Raw genomic sequence first — 25,682 nt, 5'->3', positions numbered from 1 at the left:
GCTCTGCTGTGCGTCCTCACATTTTCAGCCTGCTCAGCAAGAAAAGGGGCCTTTGCAGGTTCTCCTGCTCGGAGGGCAGTAAGAGAGAATAAACAGATTAATTTTTCCCTGCTGCAGATAATTAAAATACTTGTCCCTTTGTTGAATAATAAACTGACCTGTATCTGCTTTGTGTTATTGGAGCCCACTGGAAGCCCTCTTATTTAGATCAATCTTTTATGAACAGCAGGAAGATAACAATTTTAATGGCTACTTCAGCTCTCAGGAGTTTCTTCAACCTTTTATAAGACATGAAAGAAAGAACTTAGTTCAAGGTAGAAGAGAAAAAAGAAAACCCTTGAGAGCTCACTGCAAACTCTTGTGCATCTGAAATGATTGGTACTGAGTACACTTTATAAATTATTACTAACTTCTTCATTAGCCTTCTGTCACGATGTCCAACAATTGTAAGAAACATGTTTCACAGGCAGAGATTTATGCTTCCAAATAGATAAAAGTAGGCTCTGTAGTGTACCCTAACATTGTTATCCTTTTAACATTGAATGTCAAGAAGCATGACTAGGAGAATCCTTAATTCTTGATAAATATGAGGACATGGTCAAGTTTAATCTTGCTTTAAACCTCTGCCTCAGCCTGGATAGTCAGAAGGTAAATGTATGCTTTGGTACCCTGGGTGTTTAATATTCTGCAATTCAGCTTTCGTATTAGTCCAGAGAAAGCAATTCAGAGCAAAGTTACCAAATAAAGTATCAAGTCCAAGTTCTTTGCTTCTTAGGATCTGTCTATGTAAAGTAATTCCCATCTTAAAGGTAAACTCATATTTATTAATTAATTTTCTATTTTTGATTTTTTAAATTTTTAATTCTATGTCCATTATTGATCCTTAGGTATCTATTTTGAAATCATTGCAAAACTAATCAAATCGTGGATTACTTTTGAATTATTTGGAATGTGTGAGTAGGAGTTGTGTTAATGAAGCATCCTCCCCCTTTAGAATCTTGTGGAACATGGGGAAGGATCTCTATCGTTACAGCCATAATTAGATAAATCATACCATCCTAATCATGATTAATTCATTCAGCAAATATTGCTGAATATACCCACTCTATGCCAGGCATTGCTTTAAGCACCAGGAACTCAGGAGCAACAAATGAAGCAGAAAAATATCCCTGCCTTGTTGGAACTTAAGCACCAAATAAATAAATAAAATATATATCAGTAAATGCCAAGAAGGAAAAAGTAAATTAGGAAATGTTTGGAAGGGGCTTGTAAATTTATAAGAATTAGCAAAGGTAGGTCTCTCTTCCACAGAACAAGAATGGCAGGTGCAAAGGCCCAAGACAGGAACATTTCTGGTGTATTTATGAAACAGTGAGGAGGCCAGTGTGACGGGAGTTAGTTGAGCAAGGTGGGAAGTAGTGAGAAATTGCACCAAGAAGGCAGTGGGAATCAGATAACATCAGGCCTTGGTGGTCACTAGGAAACTTCAGCTTTGCTCTAAGGGACATGGAAAGCCACCAGAAGGGTATAATAAGACGTAGTGTGTGTTTATTAATGTCACTCTGGGTATGTGGTACGATTTGACTGTGGCAGGGGGGAGAGATGGCAAGAGCAGAAACAGGGAGACTAGAATTTGTGCTATAAAATTGTTGTGAGAATCAAGGAAAATGATGATGGTGGCTTGGTCAAGCAGAGAAAATACTGAGAGGGGTAGCAAGTAGAGCTGATGGGAGTACAGACAAAATGAGTAAGCAGTGTAAGAGAAAAGAGTCACTGGCTATTTGTCTGCCACATGGTATTTATCTAAGCAGTTGGAAGAGAAGAGTTGCCATTTATGGGGCTACAGAGAAGAATGAGGCTTATACACTTGCTAAGTTTGAGGTATCCCAGTGGAGATGTTGGGTAGAAGAGTCTGGACTTCAGGAAGAGATCCAGGCTACAGATACACATCGGGATGGGATCTCTAAAGGAGTAACTGTGAATAGGAGAGAGAAGAGGTCCACGGATAAAGCCACGGTGCACACTAGTGTTAACAAACTTGGAGGTTAAAGAGGAACCAGCGTAAGAGATGAAGAAGGAGCCAGAAGGAAAATCTAGAGGGTGTGTTCCCTGGAAGCACAGATGTTTAAAGAGGGAAGGAGTGATATTCCCAAATGCTGCTAATAGGGCAAGATCAAGGGAGAAAATTCATCACTGGAGTTTGGGTGAGCTGAGCAAAAGAAGCTTCACTGGAGACGTGGAAATGAAAGCATCATTAAAACATATCCCAGAAAAAATGGGAGGAGAAAATATAGAGACAATAGATATGAATAGCTCTTTCTTTTTATATATATGTATGTATGTATATATATATATATATTTTTTTTTTTTTTTTTTTTTTGAGACAGAGCATCAAGCTGTCATCCTGGGTAGAGTGCTATGGCATCACAGCTCACAGCAACCTCAAACTCCTGGGCTTAAGTGATTCTCTTGCCTCAGCTTCCCAAGTAGATGGGACTACAGGTGCCCACCACAACGCCCGGCTATTGTTTGGTTGTAGTTGTCATTGTTTGGCAGGCCCGGGCCAGATTCAAACATGCCAGCTCTGGTGTATAAGGCTGGTGTCTTAGCTGCCTAAGCTACAGGTGCCACCATGAATAGCTCTTTCAAGGGGTTTCCCTATAAAGGAAAGGAGAGAAGTGGAGTAATAACTGGGATGTGAAGTCATGTCAAGAAAGAGTTCTTTTTATTTAAGATGGGAGAAATAACTGCATGCATTCATGCTCTGAAAGTTATCCACTTAAGAGGGAAAATGGATGTTGAGGAAGAATGAAGGAAGAATTTTTAGAGCCAGATCCTTGACGTAATAAGGAAGAGAATGATCACAGTTTCACCTGTTGCATCTGCATCCCACCCACCTGCATCTGCGCCCACAGACACTACCTCCTGCCAGAGCCAAGTATGCCCTGTCTATGCTCCCAGCTGAGGCCAACCCTTCACTTTGTGCCCAAGATCCATCCACTCAGTCCTACCCAATGCATTGCCTCCCTCAAAGGTAAAATATAGTAAGCTTTAAAAAATAAAAAGTTTTAAAGCCTTAAAACAGTTCAATTTGTCAAAAGAGTTTATTTTTGTTTTTACTCATCTCCAAAATCGTACAATATAACTACAGTCAACACATATATGCACTCAAGGTTGGGCATTTTTCTTTAAGATCAAAGAAGAGTATTAAAATTTTTATGCTCATGTTTTTTAACCACTTGATATTATTATATCCATTTTACAGATGAGACAGTTGAAGCAAAGCAGTAACTGTCCCTCAAGTGCCTTAGCTAAAGATTTTACTCTTGTATTGTGTTGGTTCCTGTTATGTAAAGGGAAATTTCAGGGTTCAAGATCTTATGAGATAGGCTGAGAGGACAAGGAGAGTTATGGTGAAGAAAAAAGTAAAGGAACCAAGAATATGGGGGTAAATAATGATGTTGGGTTCTGTCCAGACTGTAGTTCTTACACACTTTGGCATCTAGTAAGCCATGGGTTTGAATCTTTGTACAGTCACTTGTAAGTTGAGTGGTCTTGGGCAATTTACCATACTTTTCTGGATCTCAGTTTCCACTTTTAATAATGAAGATGATGTCATTTACCATGAATTGTTGTGAGGATTAAGTGAGCCCATATATGTGAATATATAGTAGTATAAATCTTTGTTTTTTCTCATTTATTTTTACTTTAATGTTTATTTCATAATATTATTTAGCTTTCATCAGAGTATTCAGTTACCTTCTATTTCTGTCAAATAATATTAATATTCTACTTATGACTGATGTAAAAGACTTTTGGAAAAGAAATAATTATTTTAAAAAGTGGATTGATGGAAAGGAATACATGAAATTAAAATACTATAGTTGCTGGGCACAGTGCTCACGCCTATAATCCCAGCACTCTGGGAGGCCAAGGTGGGTGGATTGCTTGAACTTGAGAGTTCCATACCAGCCTGAGCAAGAGCAAGACCCTGTCTTTAAAACAGAGAAACCTGTAGTTCCAGCTACCCAGGAGGCTATGGCAAGAAGGTTGCTTGGACCCAGGAGTGTGAGGTTGCTGTGAGTGATGATGCCATGGCACTCTACCAAGGCTGTCAAACTGAGACTCTATCTCTAAATAAATAAATAATATAGATGATACTACAACTTCATTGAAAATTATAAAGGTGGTACAAGAATGATGGCAGTCTGTTACATGGCTGGTCTTCATGGTGGACAGACCCTGTGGTCTATGATGCTTGTTTCCTTTTTTATTCCTTTCTATAAATCCCTCCCCACTTAGTTCAGGTGAGACCTGTAGCTTGTATTTAACCTACAGAATATGGCATTTGCCATAATAGATATTGGCAGACGTAATGGGAGTTCACTCCTATAATTATGTTATAGTACATAAGACCCTGTCTCAGCAGAATGGAGTTAAAGAGATCCTCCCTTGCTGGCTTTGAAGAAGCAAGCTACCATGTGGTATAGGGGCCTCTAGGAGCTGAGTGTTGCTCCCAGCTGATAGCCAACAACAAACAGGAATCTCAGTCCTACAACCACAAGAAGATGCATTCTGCCAACGACTTAGAGATCTTGGAAGCAGGATTTTCCTCAGTTGAGCCTCTGATGAGACTGCAGCCCTGGCCAACAGCTATAATGCAGCTACATCACAGTGAGACCCTAAAGCAGAGCTTCCAGCTCAGCTGTGCCTGACTTCTGACCTGCAGAAACTGTGAGATAATTAATGTATGTAGTTGTGAGCCACTGCGTGATGGTAATTCTTTATGTAGCAAGAGATAATTAATATGGTGATTAAAAGTCTGGGGTCAGACATTCTGAGAGCTCATCTGGTTCTACCATTACAAGCTGTGTGCTCTTGGGAAAGATAGATTATCTGCAAAATGAGGCTAATAATGGGATCTGTCTCTTGGGTTATTATAATTAAATGATATCATTTATATCATGTTTACCTCTGCACTTCTCACACAGTGAGCATTTAGTAAATTTTACTATTATCATTACAGTTATAACAGCTAATACAATGTATTAATACTTTTACTTTTAAAATCGTTTTCAAGGCAAACTTTAGAACATTTTTTCTAATACGGTTTAGAAATCCTTTAAAATTTAACCATTAAGAATAGCAATATCAACTAGTCACATATTAGTACTTTATATGCATTAATGAGATGTATAGTTATCTTTAATGATCTTGGAAGAACTCAGAATATGTTAGGTAATAAGTTTAGCCTGGTCAAGGTTCAGACGTTTATCTGATTCAAGAGGATTTGCTTTTGAATTCACCAGAGAATGAAATTATAGATCAACTCAGAATAAAAAAAAAATCTATACTTTTTTGTCAATCTTAGTCTTTCTTTACCCCCATTCAAGGGAAAATTCTACAAAGACTCCCCTATTTAAAGTGCTAATCTCATGCACATTGCTCTCTGGACCGAGAGGCTTCCTCCCCAAACTACTCTTTCTATTTTTCATTCCCATTTATGTTCTGCAATCACATCCAGCTTCTTGCTGTAGAAGCTGTAAGGATCCAGAGTTCCCAGGATATGAGGAGGAAAGAACTAGAGCTTCCTCCTTTCCTTCACAGTTAAAAACACAGTGACAAGTGTCTAAAATGTAAGAGAGTTGGGACAACCTTCAAGCCCAAGTATCTATCTTCTCGTGGTTTCTGGTCTCAAAAGAAGAAACTCAGACTTTCCTCCACTTCATTTTTTTTTCAACCATGAAACAGAGTTTATTGTGGAAGTCAAAGACAGGTTTACAGAACAAGAGCAAGATACAGGGTTACAGAGCAAGATCTGTTCTGCACAGACAGCAAACAGGCCCCTTTTGTCACAACGAAGGGAAAAGCAATCTCTACCTTCCTATATGTCACAAATATTACCAAGAGTCTAAAGTTGATGAGAGGAGAAAGGAGAATTAAGGAGAGTCATAATACAGTTTTCCTCTGAACCCCAAAGCCTTGGAGATTCCTTGAGCATCTTTCAAGCATTACCAATGTGGATCCACACTTGAGGAGCTTTTTGTGAACTGGTATCTGAGACAGAATTTCCTAAGCAGAACAAGAGCTGGAGATGAGGATTCTTAACAAGTGGTTGATTGATGGGGTGGTTTCAGGAGAAAGGGGAGTGAAAGAACCAGATGAAAAAAGCTGAGCCAAGAATGCGGTCTCAGCTGGAGACTAACTTCAGCCGGATCCAGCAGGGATGCTGGGGAGCAGATGGTGCACTGTGGAGCTGGGCCTCCTTTGAGGCAAGGGTCCCCATGCCATTCAGCCACTGGCTGAGGTCTGTGGAGGTGGAGGGAGACGGGTGCTACTCCAGTTTGACTAAGAAAAAAAAAGTTATTCTCTGACACTTATGGCAGCTCAACTTCTGGGCTGGACACCATCAGCACCCATTCTCACTGGTGTTGAGTTAGTAGTAGAGACACTGCCCACTCTGAGATCCCCATCATCAGGAAACTCATGGGGGTCCTTGGGCAGAGTAGGGAAAGAGAAAACAGGTACACACCAGCATTATTCTCTTCGAATTTGCCAAGTTTTCCTTTGAATTTAGGATATTGCATCTTAAAGATTCCACGTGGCAGGTGTAATCACTCTGAGGGCAGAGACTGCATCTGGCTGGTTTTTACATCCCAAAGCCTTCTGCTAGTGCTTATCTTATGGAATCTTGTGTTTGCTACAGAAGACTGAGAATGGCTGATTTCTGCAGCTGTGTCTGCAGCAGTCACAGCTCCAGGCTTTCTCAATATTAGCACCATTAACATTCTCAGTGAGATGATTCTTGTTGGAGGGGACTATCTGCGCAATTAATTATAGGGTGTTTGGCAGCATCCCTGGTCTCTGCCCCCTAGAAAGCAATAAGACTTTCTCAAAGTTATGATGACCAACAATGTCTCCAATCATTGTCACATGTTCCTTTGGTGAAGGTCAGGGGCAGCATCCCTGGTTGAGGATCCCTGAGTTAGACCCTTAGCCCAACAATACATAGTTTGTTACAGTGTCCATGAGTTACCTAGAGTAATAAAGGAGGCGATTTCATCTACATGGACCAACCTTAAGCACTCTTAACATCAGACTCTTGAAGAGGAAGAGAGGCATTTGAGAGGAAGAACAGGATACTTTAATAGTGGCCCCTCCTGTTACAGCTCAACTCACAATCGAGCTTCACAAGATGTGGAAGCACCCCAGACACCCATCAACCCATGAGTGGATTCACATATTGGTATATATGTACTATTCAGCCATAAGAAAAAAATGGAGATTTTACATCTTTTGTGTTTCCCTGGATGGAGTTGAAACACATTGTTCTTAGTAAAGCATTACAAGAATGGAAAAAACAAGTATCCGATGGTCCCAATTCTAATATGAAACTGATATATATACATATTTGTTTATATATTATATATAAAATATAATACACAATTTCAAGCCCACATGAAAGAAAAAAACAGGTTATTTAATGAGGGGGAGAGGAAAGGAAAAAGGGGAGAAAGGAGAAGGGAGGGAATCTCACCTAATGTGTACAATGTGAGGGCGTTCAGTACCCTACCTGGGTGAAGGGCTCAGCTACAACTTGAACTTTAAGTTAGAAATGAAAACAATGTAACCTAACCATATAGCAATCCGAAATTTAAAAAAAAAGACCCCTCAAGCCATACAACAGTATTGAGTTCTCCTTCATCACTTACTATGCAAATAACTGGGCAAGGTTTCTAATCTCTCTGTGCCTCAGTTTCTTTGTTTAGTGAATGGCAGATAATTTCTATCTCATGGAAGCCATTGTGAGGATAAAATGAGTTAATGAATTACTCAGAAAAGAGTAGGCTAGAGTAATAAAGGAGGCTATTTCATTATTCTAAATATGCTTAGAAAAGAGTCTGGCACATATCAAGTGCTTCAATAAATGGTGGTTGTTGGTATTGATAAAAATGTTAGTGGTTTCAACCACTGGTGATCCTGTTTCCTAATCTCAGGCTTTTAACCCTGTCACCTCTTGGACTGAGAGTCTTAGGTCTCAGGAAAGAGAGCTGAAAGGAGCTGGTGGGTGGTGAGAGATGCCCAGGGCAAGTCCTGCCTCATCGCCAAGTGGTCTCAGTCCACCTGCTACTGCCCCAGGTCAGTCTGTACCATCAGGACCTATTCTTGCTGGTCCATCTTCTCCAGCCAGTTTTATCATATTGATAATAGTTGTGGGGAGATCGTTTCTCATTTTCTTCTTCTCTCCTTCCCTTCCTCCCTCCCCCACCCTTTTGGTCTTACTCATTTCTAAACCAGTTTAAAGATCTAAAAGCCTCGTTATCACCTCAGCTGCTTTTACTCATTTAGGAAGACAAAGTTTAATCAAAACATCTCTGTCATCAGGTCAAGATGACCAGGGTAGAGTTACCTTGCACTGATTCACTCAAAGGATTATTCTAAATCCATACATATGTCCTGTGACTGATGCCTGTTCCTTCACTTGAGACAGAAAAACTTAAGGGAAAAAATTATCCATTGTACAAGACACAGCTGTAGAATTGAAGTGATATTATGAACTATTGTTACCATCCCACCAGAAGAAACTTAATTAATCTAAAAGATCTTCTCGGTGGTCTAAACTGAACTTTTTCTGATGTAGAGCAGAATTTGCCTTGTCATCATTGTGTACCAAATTTGGGCTTTGTATTGTTATATGTAAGAAAGACTCTAAAGTCCTTTCTTTATGGTGTTATTTTTGCTGCTTTTTTGTGCCCGTTGTTTTTACTGTACATTATGTTCAATTGCTGAAAATTATACAGATTTTATATTACAAATATGACACTATTCATAAATGACATGGAGCGTTTCCAATGTTTGAAGCCTCTACACAGAACTATAGATCCCTCCTGGTCTGCTTACAATCCCTACAAGTGAAAGATTTGAAAAAGATAAATTATAAGCTGAATATTATTAATCAAACCTGATATATTATATATTATACCTTAATTGAGGTATAATTTGGCTCCTGTTGTGACAGGAACCAAAGTTTCAATCAATTCCTTTGACTTAAGTCATATATGAAGAGTGGTCAATAGCATCTGATGACTCCAATTGTAGAGGGAGTCATTCATTCATTCATCCATTCATGAAATATCTAATGCATGACTACTATGATTGAGGGAAGAGTGGCATTGCATAAATATGTGGGATATGATGACTGCCCTGGAGGAATATGCAGGAACACTAATAGGAGTCATTGTTACATTTTGGGAATTCAAGAAAAGTCTCTGATAATGGGTGAACTAAGCACAGAGAGAAATTGGATTTGATTCCTAAGCCCAACTCTCTAAAGCAGTTCAGCGTTCTCCTGTTGTTGGTTACCTTTGAATTGTGTTTCTCCTTACATAGGTTGGGATGGGTATAGGAAGAATGAGTAGACAGTTTGATCAGGGACTGGTACTATAGGGGGGAGAACTGGCTGGATTTGCCAGGGGCAGGGGAAACTGTGGTGTTTGAATCTAAATGAGCTCTCACAGGGTACATGAGCCATGTGGGGACCTTTGAGAGGCCAGACCTGGTTGCAGACCCTCCCTCACTTGTCCTTTGCTATTCATCAGTTGAGGCCTTACCTGGGTGCTACCCCTTCACATTTTTCTACCCATGAACCCAAAGTTTCTTCTTGGAAATTCTTCCCTACTGCTTATAACTGCTCAGCCCCTCTTTTAGTCAAGGATGTACAGGAAAACCAGCCAGCCACTCTTAGTCTTCCAGGAATAAGGTGTTCAGTCCAGAGACTCATAACACTACTGACAAGGCTGGGGTTAAGGTCAGGGAGGCCAGCTCCAGCCTGAAGCATCATAGTGGTGGATCTCAGGAGAGGTGCAGGTGGGTCTCATAGCGGTGGGTCTCAGGAAAGGTGTAGATCCAAGAATGTCTGTCTACGGCATAGGTAATCTCAAAAACGTGCCTCACACCTGCCTATACAACTGTCTCTAACTACCTTCTTGGGGAAGAAAAGCTTCGTCTCATTATAGATGATAAATCAGAACCCATAGAGGAAGTATTTCTGGGAAATGTACTCCCAGCTTCTCAGCAATGCAGAGAAGGACTCATAAGGTGGTGGCAGAGGCTGGGATATGGCTCACACCTGTAATCCTAGCACTTTGGGAGGTTTCTGTGGGAGGATGGCTTAAGCCCAGGAGTTTGACACTAGCTTAGGTAATAGCAAGACCCCATCTGTACAAAAAATAAAAAAATAGCTGGGCGTGGTGTAAGTGGTGCACACTTACAGTCTCAGGTACTAGGGAGTTTGAGGCAAGAGGACCACTGAGTCCTGGAGTTGGAAGCTGTAGTAAGCTATGATGCCACCACTGCACTCTAGTCTGGACAACAGAAGGAGGCCCTGTTTCAGAAACAATAAAATAAAATAAAATGATAAAATAGGTAGATAGCAGTGAGTGATGCCCGGCTAATAATAAAAAGTCTAGTGAGACCACCAGCCCTCCTCCTAAAAGGTTTGACTCCCCCCGTCCCTTCACTTAAGGCTATGCCAGCCCCATCTTTGTGATACTCAAATGCTTTTATAGTCATAGGACAGGAACTCTGATACCTGCCTTTTAGATGACAGGGGAGTGGCTATTTCTGGTTTTTCACATGGGCATGGCTGGGTAAATCGCCCACAGTCAGAGTTTCTCTCCTCCCAGACACCCACATCTGTGTTCTAATGCTAACATTGGGCAGCTGTCTTTGTTCAATGCAGAGCTAAATTCATGGAGACCCAATCTTTAATTGTAGAGTCAGCAGCAGTCACAAGCCTATATGAGGAAACCTCCTTGTGTGTGTGATGTGGGAATGGGGAAAGAATAAAGGAGAGACAAGCTGAAAACTCCTTCCTCCGTAACTACCCATAAAGGAATAAAAAAATAAGCTTCCCTCCACCACTTCCGACCCCTGCAGTGTTGAGAGCATCAATCCTCATGCATTGTCTGCTATTTTCAGGCACTATGCCGGGCACTGGAGAATCAAAAATGAGAATGTTTTGTTCTAGTTGTCTGTTGTCACATAACAACTTCAAAACTGTGGCTTAAAACAATAGTCGTTTATTTTGCTCTCAAATCTGCTACTGGGCAGAGCTCAGCAGAGACCACTTCTCTCTGGTCCATAGTACATCCGCTGGACTGGCAGGGCTCAGGCCTAGAGGACCCCTGTCAAGACAGCTGACTCATATAGCTAGAAAGTTGATGTGCACTGTCAGCTGAGTGCTCAGCCATGGCTGTGCTCTGTGGGCCTCTGCACAGGCTGCTTGGGCTTCCTCATGACATGGTGGCTGGATTCCAAGAGAAGAAGGTAGAAGTGTGTTTTTAGCCCTCAAAATATTTCTTTTTCTGTACTCCACAGGGAAAGGCAGGATCAAAGAGATGGGACATAGATTCCACCTCCTGCTGAAGACTTGCAAGGTGCTAGAACATGTACAGGATGAGAGATAATGTCAGAGCCATCTTTGGAAGATATAACCTACCACATTATGCTCAGTATATGTGGGGGGCTCATGGACTAGTGATACATGAGGTAGACATGAAAGAGATGATTGGAATTCAGTTTGAATATGCTAAGGGGATTTTATATTCTACCAGAGGTTTCAGGAAGCCTAAAGGAAGTGACCCATGTCTTAAAGAATGAGTAGGTATTTACCAAGCTGGAAAGCAGAAGGGCATTGGGGAACAGCATAATCACAGCCTAGTGAGCTGCTGAGTGAGACTGTCAGGGCTCCTCTGTGCATCTCTGCTTCCCAGTGGCAATGTGAACCACTCGAGGCTGCACAGGTGTCCTCATGGTACCCAGTACACTGCATGGCCCGTCACTTCATCTTGACTTTCCCATCGTTTATGCTCACTTAGCAATTTCCCATGAATATAATTCATGTTAGATATAACTGTTCCTCTAGACTTTAGTGACAGAGCTGGCTAGAGATGCATGCCTTTGTCCTTTTTAAAGAAATGCTCTAACCTAATACCATTCATTTATCTTTTTCACACGCATGTAAAAGTGTAGTTTAACAAAAGTGAATGATAGTTGTGATAAATGTATAAGGCCAGGCACCGTTAACATTGAAACTGTTAGTCACAATAACTGTTCTGGTTATTTTTTAAAATTTCAAAATATTAAGGGGTACAAATGTTTTTGTTACATATCTTGAGTCAGGGCTATAAACGCGTCCATCACCCAAATAGTGTTCATTGTACCCACTAGGTGGATTTTTATTCTTCCCCGCCTCCCTTCCCCCCTGCTTGATTTCCAGTGACTTTCACTCCCCCCGCACACTTGTGCCTGTAGGTCAGTTCCAGTTTATTAGCACATGTGGCATTGGTTTTTCCATTCTTGAGATACTTTTGTAAGGGTGGTGGTCTCCCATTCCTTCCAAATTGCTGCAGACAGCATAAATGCATCCTTTCCATGGCCAAATAGTACTCCATTGCTAAGACCTTCATGAAATTGATGGACACTTTAGTTTAATTCCACATCTTTGCAATTGTGAGTCATACTTCCATAAGCATTCAAGTGCAGGTATCTTTCTGACAAAATGACTTATTTTTTTCTTTGGGTGGTTGCCCAGTAGTGGGATTGCTAGATCAAATGGTAGGTCTACTTCTAGCTCTTTGAGAAAACACCATACTGTTTTCCACAAGGGTCTTGCTAATTTGCAGCCCCACCAGGAGTGTGTAAGCATTCCCTTCTCTCTGCATCCACACCAGCATCTTTTGCTTTGGGACATTTTAATAACGGTCATTTTAACAGAGTCAAGGTGTTATCTCATTGTGGTTTTAATTTGCATTTCCTTGATGATTAGTGACGTTCAGCATTTTCTCATATGTTTATTGGCCATTTGTCTATCTTTTGAAAACCTTTTTTTCATATTTTGTGCCCACTTTTTAATGGGGTTCTTTAGTTTTTTTTCTTGCTGATTTGAGTTCTTTGTAGATTCTCGATATTAGCCCTTTAGCAAGATATATAGTTGGTGAATATTTTCTCCCATTCTGTAGGTTATCTCCTCACCTTGTTGATGATCTCCTTAGCTGTGCAGAATTTTAATTTAATCAAGTCCCATTTATTTATTTTTGTTGTTGCTGTAATTGCCATTGGAGTTTTAGTCATAAATTAGTCACCACCATAACTGCATTAATGTACATAGCTATGATTTAATTAAAAAAATTAGTCACCCATATCTAGAAGAGTTTTCCTTACATTTTTTCTGCTAGAATTCTTGTGGTTCCTTGTCTTACATTTAAATCTTTTTTTTTTTTTTTTTTTGTGAGACAGAGCCTCAAGCTGCAATCCTGGGTAGAGTGCCGTAGCATCATAGCTCACAGTAACCCTCCAACTCCTGGACTTAAGTGATTCTCTTGCCTTACCCTCCAAGTGGCTGGGACTAGGGGCACCTGCCACAGTGCCTAAGGTAGATATTTTTTGGTTGCGGTTGTCATTGTTGTTTGGCAGGCCTGGTTTGGATTTGAAACCACCAGCTCTGGTGTATGTGGCTGGTGCCTTAGCTGCTTGAGCTACAGGCACCAAGCCACATTCAAATCTTTTTATCTATCTCAAATTAATTGTTGTAAGTGGTGAGAGATAGGGGTCCTGTTTCATTCTTTTGCCTGTGGCTATCTGATTTTCCCAACATCATTTACTGAATAGGCCTTCTTTTCCCTAGCATATACTGTTGTCTACTTTGAAAAGGTCAGCTGATTGTAGGTAGATGGTTTTGTATCCAACTTCTCTGTTCAGTTCTGTTGGTCTATTTTTGTACCACGACCATGCTGTTTTGGTTACTGTAGCCTTGTAGTTTGAAGTTTCATAATGTGATGCCTCTAGATTTCCTCTTTTTTGGTTAGGATTGCTTTGGCTTTTCAGGCTCTTTTCTGGTTCCAAACAAAGCATAGAATTTTTTTTTAGATATGTAAAATATGAGATTGGTATTTTGATGGTGATTGCATTGAATCTGTAAATCACTTCGGGTAGTATGGACATTTTAACAAGGTTGATTCTACCAATCCAAGAGCACAGTATGTTTTTCCATTTATCAGTGTCATCTGTGAGTTCTTTCCTTGGTGTTCTTGTTATACAGATCTTTCACCCTTGGTTAAGTATATTCCTGGGTATTTTATTTTCTTTGTTGCTATTGTGAATGACATTGAGTCTTTGATCTGACTCTTGTTTGACCATTATGGGTATATAGAAATACTACTGATTTGTGTACAGTGATATTATAAACTGAGGCTTGATGAATGTATTTATCTTTTCCAAGAGTCTCTTGGGATACATCAGTGAATAAATCAAAGAGCCCCCATCCATGGAAAACTCACCTTCTAGTCTGGGAGACACTGAACAGTAAAAACATTAAATAAGTAAACAGCATATGTCAGAATGCTGATCATCAGAAAAAGTAGATCAAGGTACAGGTTTAATGGTGCTGGGAGTTAGGGCAAGTCATTCTAAATAGGGTGTTGGGTCGGGGTCTTACTGATGGTGACATGTGACAGCAGCCTGGACTAGGTGTGGGGTTAGCACGCTGTCACTTCACACTGTCGTCTTTCCCAGTCCTCTCCTCTCTCACCTCCTTCTTCTGCTTTGCCACTCCCCACCGTCACCACACACACAGGCTCTGTGGTGAACCTTGCCTACACCTGGAGGGAAAATAGAAGCAATCAGACTGATCGTCCACGATTGTCCCCACACTGTCCCCCTTCCCTCCTGTAAATCACTGAATCTGTAAATCACTTTGGGTAGTATGGACGTTTTAACAAAGTTGATTCTACCAATCCAAGAGCACAATATATTTTTCCATTTATCAGTGTCACCTGTGAGTTCAGATGTGGGAGGCATCTGCACTGTCCTGGGAAGTCTCCTATTTCTCGCTGAATCTCCTCTCATTTCACCTTCTCAAGGATTTTGCTCCTGTACCTGGCCCCTCTCTTTCCTGCATCATCAGATTTTCCTGTCTACTCAGTCATTACAAACGTGCTCCTAGAACTCATATCCTAAGGAGAAAAATGCCTTGACTGACCCCTATGCTCTCTTCTAAGGACCACCCTATTTCTCTTCTGCTCTTCTCCCAGAAAAAAAAAAAAATCTTGAAATACTTTTCTACTGTCCTGTGTCCATGTCCTCACATACCACTCTCTCTTCCACTACTTAGTCTGGTCTTTCTTTTTCTTCATTCCACAGAAACTGCCTCTGAACAAATCCAGCAGTACCACCATCTCTGTTGTCTTACTGGCCTTACCAGCAGCTTTCCTGCTAAGGAAAGAGTGGATCATTCTCTCCTTAAAAACGTTCTTCTCTTGGCTCTGGAGACCTCTCCTGCTTTCCTGGATTTCTTCCTATTCCTTTGGCCTCTTCTCAGTCCCCATTGCTCACCCGCCTTTCCTGTTTGATCCTCAAGTATTAGGAGGTCTTTAGACTTGATCCTGAGTCCCCTATGTTTAAACAATCCCAGTAAAGTAGGCAAGAGGAGTTACGTCAATATTATACTAATGAGGAAGTGATACGAGTTGAGACACAATCAATTATATTTCTTTGTTATCAAAAATCATCCAAGCCTCATTTCTTGACAGTTTCTTCGTGACCTTTAGGTAAAAACACTTGCTAGACTATATTGCTACAGGCACTGTAGCATCCTCTAATCTTGACAAGCATTTCCCTAAGAGATAAATATAACAGACCTAGAATGTTACAACTTTCTCCAAGTACATTAGAAAGCATTTCCAAAGTTAAATTGCTTCTTCCTGGCAGCAGACACCCAATTCTTCTGCCCCTTCTGGGTCATGTATATTTCATGGCTATTAATCACCACAGCTTAATAAGGGAATGCTGGCACATGGGTTACTGGCTATGTCAGAACTGTGAATAGTGATCAGTGGGTGGATCATTTGTGATAATAAAAACATATAACAATGATGACAAAGTTGTCTCCCAGTTCAGATTATCTCACAGACCATCCGTGATAATGGGGAAAACATGTTGGCCTGTACCAAGTGGAAGAACTTTTGGAGTTTTAGGGATTGGAAGTGGCATTGCTTACTTGTAAGGAGAGACCTACTCCTGTGTATGTCCATGAAGGGAGCATCTTCTCTCCCAGTGGATATTAGACCAACCTCTGCTCATGTCCATCACATTATTTGTAGTTAGTGTGATGATTGCTTTACTGAGTTGTGACTTTGCTGAGATCTAGGACCATGTCTTTGCTTTGTTTTCCTATGCTCAAACAGAGCCTGTGCATTAGGAAACATAGTACATAGTAATTAGGATTATATTTAGATGTTTTGGGAATGATTTTATGAGTGGTTATAAGACAGATAGAACATATGTTTACTCTCATAGACCTTCTCAGGCACAGCAGCTTATTTCTTTAAAGCTAGCGGGGAAAGGGATCTCTCTGACCTCTAGACTGTCTTTTAAGGACTTACTTGATGGGTTGAGGCCAATCCAAGACAATTTCTCTTTGATAAAGTCAGAGTCAACTGATGAATACCTTAATCACAAGAGCAGCATCCCCTTGACTTCACAAACTCTGCCTACACTCAAGGAGGGGTGCTTATGTACATGTGGGGTGTAGGGGTGGAAGGGGATATCTGAATATGGGAGACAATCTTAGATGTCTGCCTGCCATGTGATGTCAGACTCGAAGGAATAGAAATTTTTCAGGCAGAGAAGACAGCATATGGGAAGACACTGCTTGAGCCCATCAGAGGCTTGGCAATTTAGAAAGAAGAAGAAAGAAGCCCAGTGTGGCTGGAACTTGGAGGAAAAGTAGCTGCCAGGTCATGCATCAGCCACCTTCTTGATTTTCCAGAGAACTGTGGGAAACCATGGATCATAATGCATTTTAAAAGATGTTTCTGATGTCATCAGGAACACACAGGGCAAGAAGGAATGGAGGGAGGCCAGCGCAAGGCTGCTGCAGTATTCAAGATGACAGATGATAGTGGCTTAAAGGGGGTGGTGGAAGCAGAGATGGAGAGAAGTAGACAGATTTGAGAGAAACGTAAAAAGTAGAATCCATGAGACTTGGTGATGTCACATAGAGAAAGAAAAGACTCTGAACTTGAGCCACTGGCTGGTGGTACCATTTCAGAATCTGGGGCCACTGAGAGGAAGAGTAGTTTTGCCAGACAACTGGGTCAGTTTTAGACACATTGAGTCTGATGTGGCCCTGAGACGGTGAGGGCAGGTGTTACCTTGGTCCCCTTGGCCATTGGCTGTGCTGATCTGGAACTCACAGGAGAAGTCAAGGGCATGAATTTCAGAGACAACAGATGATAGGTGACATCTGAAGCCATTGGGAAGGGCTGAGATCATCCGGGAATGACAGATAGAATGAGGCCAGAGCATGGAGAGGGTCCTCAGGGACCCGCTACTTAAAGGGCTGCTAAGGAGGAAGGAGTGGCCGTTTCACACATCTATCTCCTGTTGCTGATGCTAATGTCATCTCCATAAATACTGTGGAGAGAATATTGCATTTAGGAGCATACAGCGCCTTAGAGGCTTCTCTCCACCAGAGCGCTGTGTATATTTGCCCAAGTGTGTGTGAGAGTGTGTTGTAGAAAGGGAATTGCATTAGAATCAACTGAAGAAGGGTTTTTTTGAACTACACTCACAAATTTTGATGTGTGCCTAAGGGAATCAAGAATAACAGACACAAAAAGTCTTTTTAGAGAACACGTGCCTTCATTTTTTAAGAGAAAACTGAAGCTCAGAAAAGTGCGAGTGATTTGCCCAGTGATACACAGCTGGTCAGAGGGCAGCCCCACTGAGAGGAGCTGAAATTGCCTAGCAATGACTGGAGCCTTCTGAGCCCCCAGGAATGCACATTTCTCCATCAGTTCCAGAATCTACGTTCCAGACACATTAAGAAACTTAGCATCCCTGTGGGTTACCAAAATGTGTGCCAAGTATTCAGTACCTAAGGGAGGAAAAAGGAAAATCTCCTTTATTAAACCACAACTGTACAACCACGGCAGCTTCACAACAGCCCTGTAAAACAGGTATTTTCCCTATTTTAAAAATGAGGAAACTGAGACTCATGGATTTAGGAATGTACCTAGAAATGGCATAATCAGGTTTAAAATTTGCTCTCACCCTTGGCCTTACATTAATTTTAGGATGCGTAGGGGGCACCATATGTATGCACTATGCTTTAGATTCCAATATGCAATTAAGCATTTCTCCAAAAAAATAAAATGCCAGGCGGATCAAGTTCATGGGCAAATGCTTTTGTGTGAGCCAGGCCTTCCTCTTGTGGAGATTTCCTCTTCTGTGGGCAGACGACACTGCTAAGAACCCAGGCTCCCCCTTCCTCACTGTGTGACCTTAGCCAAGGTCCCAGACTACTTTGTACATTAGTATCATCATAAATTAAGGTGATACCAACACCTGCCTCACAGAGCTAGTATGAAGGAGAAAGGATTTCATGTCTATAAAAGCTCAGACACACCACCTAACAAGTAGCTGCACTGTGTATTTGCTTCCATCTCTGCGACTGCTATTCATTCATATTCACTATTTTTTTAATCCAAGAGGCTTATCAGAGTTCCCAATTAATATCTTCTTCTTACCCCAGAACTTTAAGATTTTGCTTTGTTCCCATAACAACATAATTATGACCAAATGCTATCCTGATAGTTCCCTAGGGAGTACAGAACAGATGCAAGTGACCACCTGATGTGATCTTTCATGCACAGTAAATTGAAGCATCAAGCATATTTATGCCTCAGGGTCTCTGCCTTTTACTCATCTCGCTGCCTGGAACGTTCTCTCCCTGTATTACAGAACAGCCTCCCTCAGCACTTTATTCAGGTGTCTGTTCAAATGTCACCTTATCAAAATTCCTGGCCACAATATCTATCTAAAATGGCATGTCCTTCCCGCCATTGCTTTCCATTTCTTTTTTTGGTCAGGGCTGGGTTCGAACCTACCACCTCCAGTACATGGGGCCAGCGCCCTGCTCCTTTGAGCCACAGGCGTCGCCCATTGCTTTCTCTTTTTTCACCCTCTTTACTCTTCTTCCAAGCACTCCGTCAGAAACGTGCCCTATCTATTCTTTGAGGGGCTGTCTCCCCCACAGAACTTGAGCTCTGCCGGAGCAGGGATCTGGCCTGTTTTGTTCTCAGCTGTATTTCCAGCATCTAGGATAGTCCCTGCCACGTTGTAGGCCCTCAGCAAGAGTTGTGGTACAGATGAACAGGTGAGTGAGTGTTAGCCTACTATTCATGCGGTGGGTTCATCTGCAAAGGCCACTGTGATTTCCAGGTGCGCTGTCACCTGCACAAGCTTGGGACAAACTGCATGGTCCCAGCCCTTCTTCCTCCAGGTGTGGGTAGTGCCATCTGTCCGGTTTCCAGGCAAAATAACTTGCACACTAGATGTCAGATATGTTTTGGTCACTCTCCTCATTTGATCAATCCCACACCTTTTCAAATTTACCTCTACTAGGTCTCAAGTCTGCCCGTTTCTCTCTTTTCTCTGGTTCTAACCACCATCTTGTCTCACCTGGCCTACTGGAATAACTTTCTTGTAGAACTTCCCATTCCTGTGCTCCCTCTGTACCATTCTCCATAAAAGATTTAGCACACACTCTCTAGGACAAGTGATTCCCTGCCTGTTACCCACTAGTGACTTCTTAGTGACCTTAGAAAGGAAATCAGAGCGCCTCATCACATAGTACCTGGCCCAGCAGGGGCAGCTCCCAGCTCTCCCCTCTTGCCCCATCTCAGATAACTCTCCTCGCCTCACACTTTACGGCATCCCTCACCCCAGCCTTTCAGCTTTTGGCCCATGTATAATCTCTGGACTGCTACACTCACCGTGCCCCTGATTGAAATGCTTTGCTCTTGGCTCCTCTCATGGCATCTGGTTCATAGAAGCTGCCCAATATGTTCCTGTGGAAGGAAAGAAGGAAGGATTAGGTTTTTTGTTTGTTTGTTCTTTTTTATTTTGTTTTTTGTGAATCTTATGTATTTCTTCTCCGCGTAGTTCTCATGCTACTTAATAATTTCTCCACTTTGTCCCCCTGAGTAGAGTTTTGCGGCATCGCAGCTCACAGTAACTTCAAACTCTTGGGCTCAAGCCATCCTTTTGCCTCAGCCTTCTGAGTAGCTGGGACTACAGATGCCCACCACAGCACCCAGCTATTTTTAAAGACAGGGTCTCATTCTTTCTCAGGCTGGTCTTGAACTCCTCAGCTCAGGCAGTCCACCTGCTTCGGCCTCCCTGAGTGCTAGTATTATAGGCATGAGCCACCACGCCTGGCCTTAAATGTTCATTTTTCTTTTCCCCCAAGCTTCTAACCTAAGAGTTTTTTATCACAGCATATTAATGAAACAGCTCTGTCTTATGAAAATGATTTTCATTTCTCTTCACTTTGGCACTTGCACCCTTAGATTTATGTGGAAAGGAAAACTTAATGACGGGGAGAGACCTGTCTAGAAACAGCAGGGTAATCATTCCGCGGTAGAGAAAAGAGTGATGTATGGGCCGTATAATTAGCAGTCATCTGTTCCACATTTATTTGCAGGGCTGAAGTTCAGAAGGCATTCAGTACCAAGCGGTAGGTAATGCCTTCTTAGTTCTTCCTTGAAAAACTGAACATTAATTATAAGCCCTACACACTAAACTTTTTTCTCTTAAGTCGTAAAAGGGACACACACACATGCACAGGACTCACGAGTAGATTCATCATCATTCGAGGGAATTCAGTTAATAGTTTTTCTCGAGATAATCAAAATAACTTTGAATAGCCTCATATCACATCTTAGTTCATCAGTGACTGAATTTTACTTTACGCTGTGGAGTGCTTTTTTGTTCTGTTGCTTTGTTTTCTAAGATATGAAATTCTTTTAAGAGTAATTTGTGTAAACCCAGAAAGCCATAATTCAGAGAAAATGCATCTTAAATGCCTGTACAAAGCCACGGATTTGTTTAAATCTCAGAAGCTAGCAGATATAATTCACTAGAGAGTCAAGAGATACTGGTATGGAATCAACTCTGTTGGGAATAAACACTTACTTTGGCTGGGGGTAGATCCCTATCCCTGTTTCTCTCTCTTCCTCTGAGAAACAGGAGGAAAACCTCTCTCACTGCAGAGGCAGTGGCTGTGGCTCACCTGTATTCCTGGCACTCTGGGAGGCCAAGGCAGGTGGATTGCTGGAGCTCAAGAGTTTGAGACCAGCCTAAGCAAGAATGAGACCCTATCTCTGACACTAGCCAGGCATTGTGGAGGGTGCCTGTAGTCCCAGCTACTGGGGAGGCTGAGGCAAGAGGATCGCTTACGCCCAAGAGTTTGAGGTTGCTGTGAGCTATGACACCATGGCACTCTACCCAGGACAGAGGGAGATTCTGTCTCAAAAAAAAGAAAGAAAAGCTCTCTTTCAAGGTTTGTGTGGGAACAAAATGAGACAACGTGTAAAAATACTTTGACAATTACAGAGCACAAAAAATAAATAATAAAGTGATGGTGTCATTGTTATAATTAAAAATTAGTTTTATCAGGTGGAATAAATGAAAACAGCATGCTTTTAGGTAAAAAATGGTTTGAGACTCCACATCAGAATTTCGGTTGGCTCAGTCTTTGTTCAGATAATGAATGTGGCTTTTCCACACACAGAATATTTAAAGCGTTCCTGAAGTGGAATATTTTAACATATTCTCTGTAATGTTTTCATACATTGATGAGAGATCTCCAAAATGATGATTCTTCCACTAGTTTGTTTATTGTCTGCAAAACTAGCAATCTCAGTTAATCCAGAAAGAGAACAAGCATGATGTTCCACTCTAAATCAAGATTTGATTCAGTAAATCAATCACATTCCTAAAAGTCGTCTTCCTGCGTTGAGCAGTTTTTTACTCTTTCTTTCATAAAAGATGAAAGAAAAAACAATGGCACGATATTCTATGCATTTAAAGAAGTCCCCTTATTCGTAATTAAAATTTCCAACTGAGGAAGCCCGAAGACCTTGCCAGGTTCTAAAGTGTATCTTGATATAAACAAAAAAAGACATCGTTTTAGGAAATATGGCCTCTCGTCTGCTTTATAACTTGGAGCACTGTACTGTATATTGAAAAGCAAGCAGCAGTCTTTTTCTGAAATCCAAGAAATGCTCAATTGAAAAGCTGTGAGACCAGCTCCAATCCCCAAGGCATCAGTGCATTGTGGGCACGAGCAGGGCAAGACTGATAGTGGGGGGGGGGACGTGGGTCTCAGGTTTCTGTGTCTTCTGTACCAGCGTTGCAGCCTGTAAGCTCACTCCTACCCCCTGACTACTTAGCTCTCAGCACCTGTGCAGGGAGGACCACCTGTAATAGGTCACTGCACCAGAACCCAGTTTTTACAGAGACAAAGCACGGGTCCTCTCATCTTCAGTTATTGCTGCCATGTTTGTCCCTCATTTGCAGTAACCTGCTGTGTTAGCTCCAAAAGTCACTTCCCTGGCAGTCACTTCCCACTTTATAGGCCTTCTCCTGGGCCAGGTTGAACTGTCCACATTTTACTAATATTTACAGATCAACAAATATTGGGTATGCCCTCCCTCTGTGTACGAGGGGCAGAGGATTCAACCACGACTAACAGAAACGTTTCTTATCCCCCACTCAAGGCATTAGTTGAAGATAAAACTTCCTGAACTACCAGAAAGTTGGATTTTTTAGGCCAATATCAGAGGGTGCTCCATGCTCCCCACCATTTAGGAGATGAGCCCGGGCTCTCCTGCCCATGGGAAATTCAGCATTGTACCAGAGCCCCTAATCGGAACGTTGTCCTGACACAAGTTTGATCTTCATACCATCTCAATGAGTCCGTATCCATTAAGCACAATGACCCTGAATTAAATGAGAAAGGAGCTACTATTATACATCATCTTCAAGTGCAAATTTACCCCAGATGGACCACAAATTAAGCTTCCATTTTTTGTCATCTGTGCAAAAAATAACTGGCTGGTTATGAATACAGCACTGGTATTTAGTAATATTAGCTACAAAGTCCTACTGTATCTGTCAACGTTCTTAAACTTTACAAGTTTTAAACTGTAAAAACGTAAATGAACTTCATTTGACAAATGTAAATAATGTAACCTAATCATTTGTACCTTCATATAAATCTGAAACAAATTAAAAAGAAAAACATAACTTAAATGCTATGCAGCCCAGAGCCACCCTGTATGAGAAAGATGAGGATAAGTAAACGGTCGCTTGACCGATTTAAAATGGTTGGATTCACTGCTTTCTCACCGTCCTTCCTCCTCCTTCCACAACCCGCCTCTCCCCAGGAGGTGACTTCCAAAATGAAATCTCCTAATTGGTTCTTCATGTCCCTTTGGCCAGAGGCATGGACCAAAAGCTATTGGGTGGTTACCAGAGCATGACATCCTAGTTTTACTTCCCTAAATTCTGTATTGATAAAAAGCCCCAAAGGTCCGAGGCCAAAGAATGCCGCCCTTTGAAAGAGCTTGGCCTGATGCCCACACGGACTTAGATCTCACGTCTCTTAGATCACTCCCCCTCCACCCACTCACTGCGTTTGCCTGGGTGATTGAGGACGTTTCTCCTTCTCTCTGCTTTTGCCATGACCCTCCCTTATAATTTATTCCCTGTGCAGCTGCCACAGTGATCCTTGAAAACCCAGATCAAAGTGGCTTCCCAGTGTTCTAGACTAAGTCACTGTTTCATGCCCTGGGAAGCTCTGAGCGCTCCGTCTCCTGTTCACCTTCTCAGCCTCTTCTGCTGCTGCTCTCTCCCCAGCTATTCTCTCCTCTCTCTCACACAAATGGTTGAGCAGTTTCCCAGCACAGGGCCTTTGCACCTGGAACACTCACACCCTTTACCCAGCTGCCTCCTTTAGGTCTCAGCTCACGTGTCACCTCCACAGGGAGGACTTTCCTTGAGCCCTGGTCCACAGTAGTACATAACCCCTTCTCTTGTCCCATTACTTTGTTAACTTCATTATCTGAATTTATCCCTGTCCTATAAACTTTATTATTATTATTTATTTATTGCAGAAAGTAAATGTCGCTCACACCTCTCTTGCTCACAGCTGGGTCTCCAGCTGAAGCATGGTGCCGACCCACAGAGGGATATTTGTTGAATGAATGTGTTTGCCCTTCGGGGCCTGGCTTAGGGCTGAGGAATGGCCCGAATCGTGAACTCCACACAGCTCCATCCGTTCTAAGTTCCACCCCAGTTGAAACCTCAGGAGACTTGGATATACTTTTCAATTTAGTTTCTTTTTTCTGTTTCAGTCCTCTGTAATAAATAGTGACATTATCTTTGTGAAGTTGCATGCCCCATGGGAAGTCCTTGGAAGATACGCAGAACAAATGAATATAAGAATGCCTTTCAGGTAGGTGGAAATGTATTCCCCCACTCTCTGCTGCTCCACTATAAACCTAATGTCTTCCTTTCTTGGAACAAATAAATCTGAAATGCAGACTGGAAAGCTGTTAGAAGAGAAAATCCTTCACATTTCTAGGACATGCAAGTAAGTCTTCATGGCCCATAACGATTTTAAGCCTTTCTACAAAAATTTCTGGCTAATTCCGTTCTTAGCAGGTAGGTATTTGTAGTGCCTATAATAAAGAAGCATCTCCCAAGTGGCATTTTTATTTCCAAAGAGCCATTTTTAGAAGTCCCACGTATTCCTGCTTTGAGCAGCCAGGCCCCAGGCATCAGTGGCCCAGGGGGTTCTGTTCATGCTCCTGACTGACCAGTTCCTTCCAGAAAAACATTAAAATCTACTCTCATAGAAACAAGTTCAAGAAATGTCATGAAAACGGGATTTAAAAGAAAACCTATTTTCAAATTTTAGAAAAGGCACAGATACTGTACAAACATGACTCTTGACGTTTGTTCCAAGGGAAATTGAAAATAATTGTATGTATTCCTTCATTATTCAAAAGGATTGATTTATCTTCCCCTCACAATTAATATTCTTATTTTCCCCATGGATTAAGGAAAAGTAACCCATTGGCGATGTAGAAATAAAGTATTAAACCTTAAATTATAAATGCCAAGGTACGTGGGGGTCCATGATGGAATCTGCTGAAGGATGTGGAGGGATTTAGTACCATGGACAGATCCAATCGGATCTGAAGACGTGAGGGCCTTTGGTTTAGTGTGTGCCAGTAAGACCAAGGCAGATGACAGGAATGAGGAAAATTGGGCCAACTCTATAACGTACCCCTTCATGAGCTGTGGAAAGTTATGGAACAAAGAATCAACTGTGTTCATACAGACAGACTGGGGCTAGGGGCACATTTAGAAAAGGGTGATTTCCCTTCATAGGCCTGTAACATACCGCCTAGTGCATTTTATTTCTTTGTATATTGGCCTTTGTGTCCTAATACTACGCCAAAGTAGAGGCTGGGATGTCTAGCATCTGTTTTACTGGAGGCAAAATTCTCAAAGTAAATAGACGTAGTTCTGATGTTACGGTTTATTTTTATATTTAAATGGTGAAAAGGAAATCTAAAAAGGAAAAGTATATACACACACACATATAGATCTCTACTAAGAGAGATAAGGAATATCAATTAGGCTTCCATTGAAAATGTTATAATAATTAGCTAAAGCCATTTATTAATATTAACTAGGCCAGGTGCAGTGACTGACATCTGTAATCCTAGCTTTCAGGGAGGCTGAGGTAAGTGGATCTCGTGAGC

General features: G+C 41.6%; 1 protein-coding gene across 1 annotated transcript in view; it reads left to right on the top strand.

The window, feature by feature from the left end:
* ANO4 (anoctamin 4) overlaps nt 1-25,682 on the top strand; it is a 169,950-nt gene that overhangs the window by 36,252 nt on the left and 108,016 nt on the right. The window contains exon 5 of the mRNA XM_023509298.1: nt 24,264-24,364. Within this exon, the coding sequence (XP_023365066.1) occupies nt 24,264-24,364 (101 nt within the window). The remainder of the gene's footprint in view (nt 1-24,263; nt 24,365-25,682) is intronic.

The sequence above is a fragment of the Otolemur garnettii genome, unplaced genomic scaffold (genome assembly GCF_000181295.1).
Source record: "Otolemur garnettii isolate 467f Iridium unplaced genomic scaffold, OtoGar3 scaffold00007, whole genome shotgun sequence".
Lineage (NCBI taxonomy): Eukaryota > Metazoa > Chordata > Mammalia > Primates > Galagidae > Otolemur > Otolemur garnettii.
The sequence above is the reverse complement of the archived record's forward strand: the minus strand, read 5'-3'. Positions and strand labels throughout refer to the sequence as shown.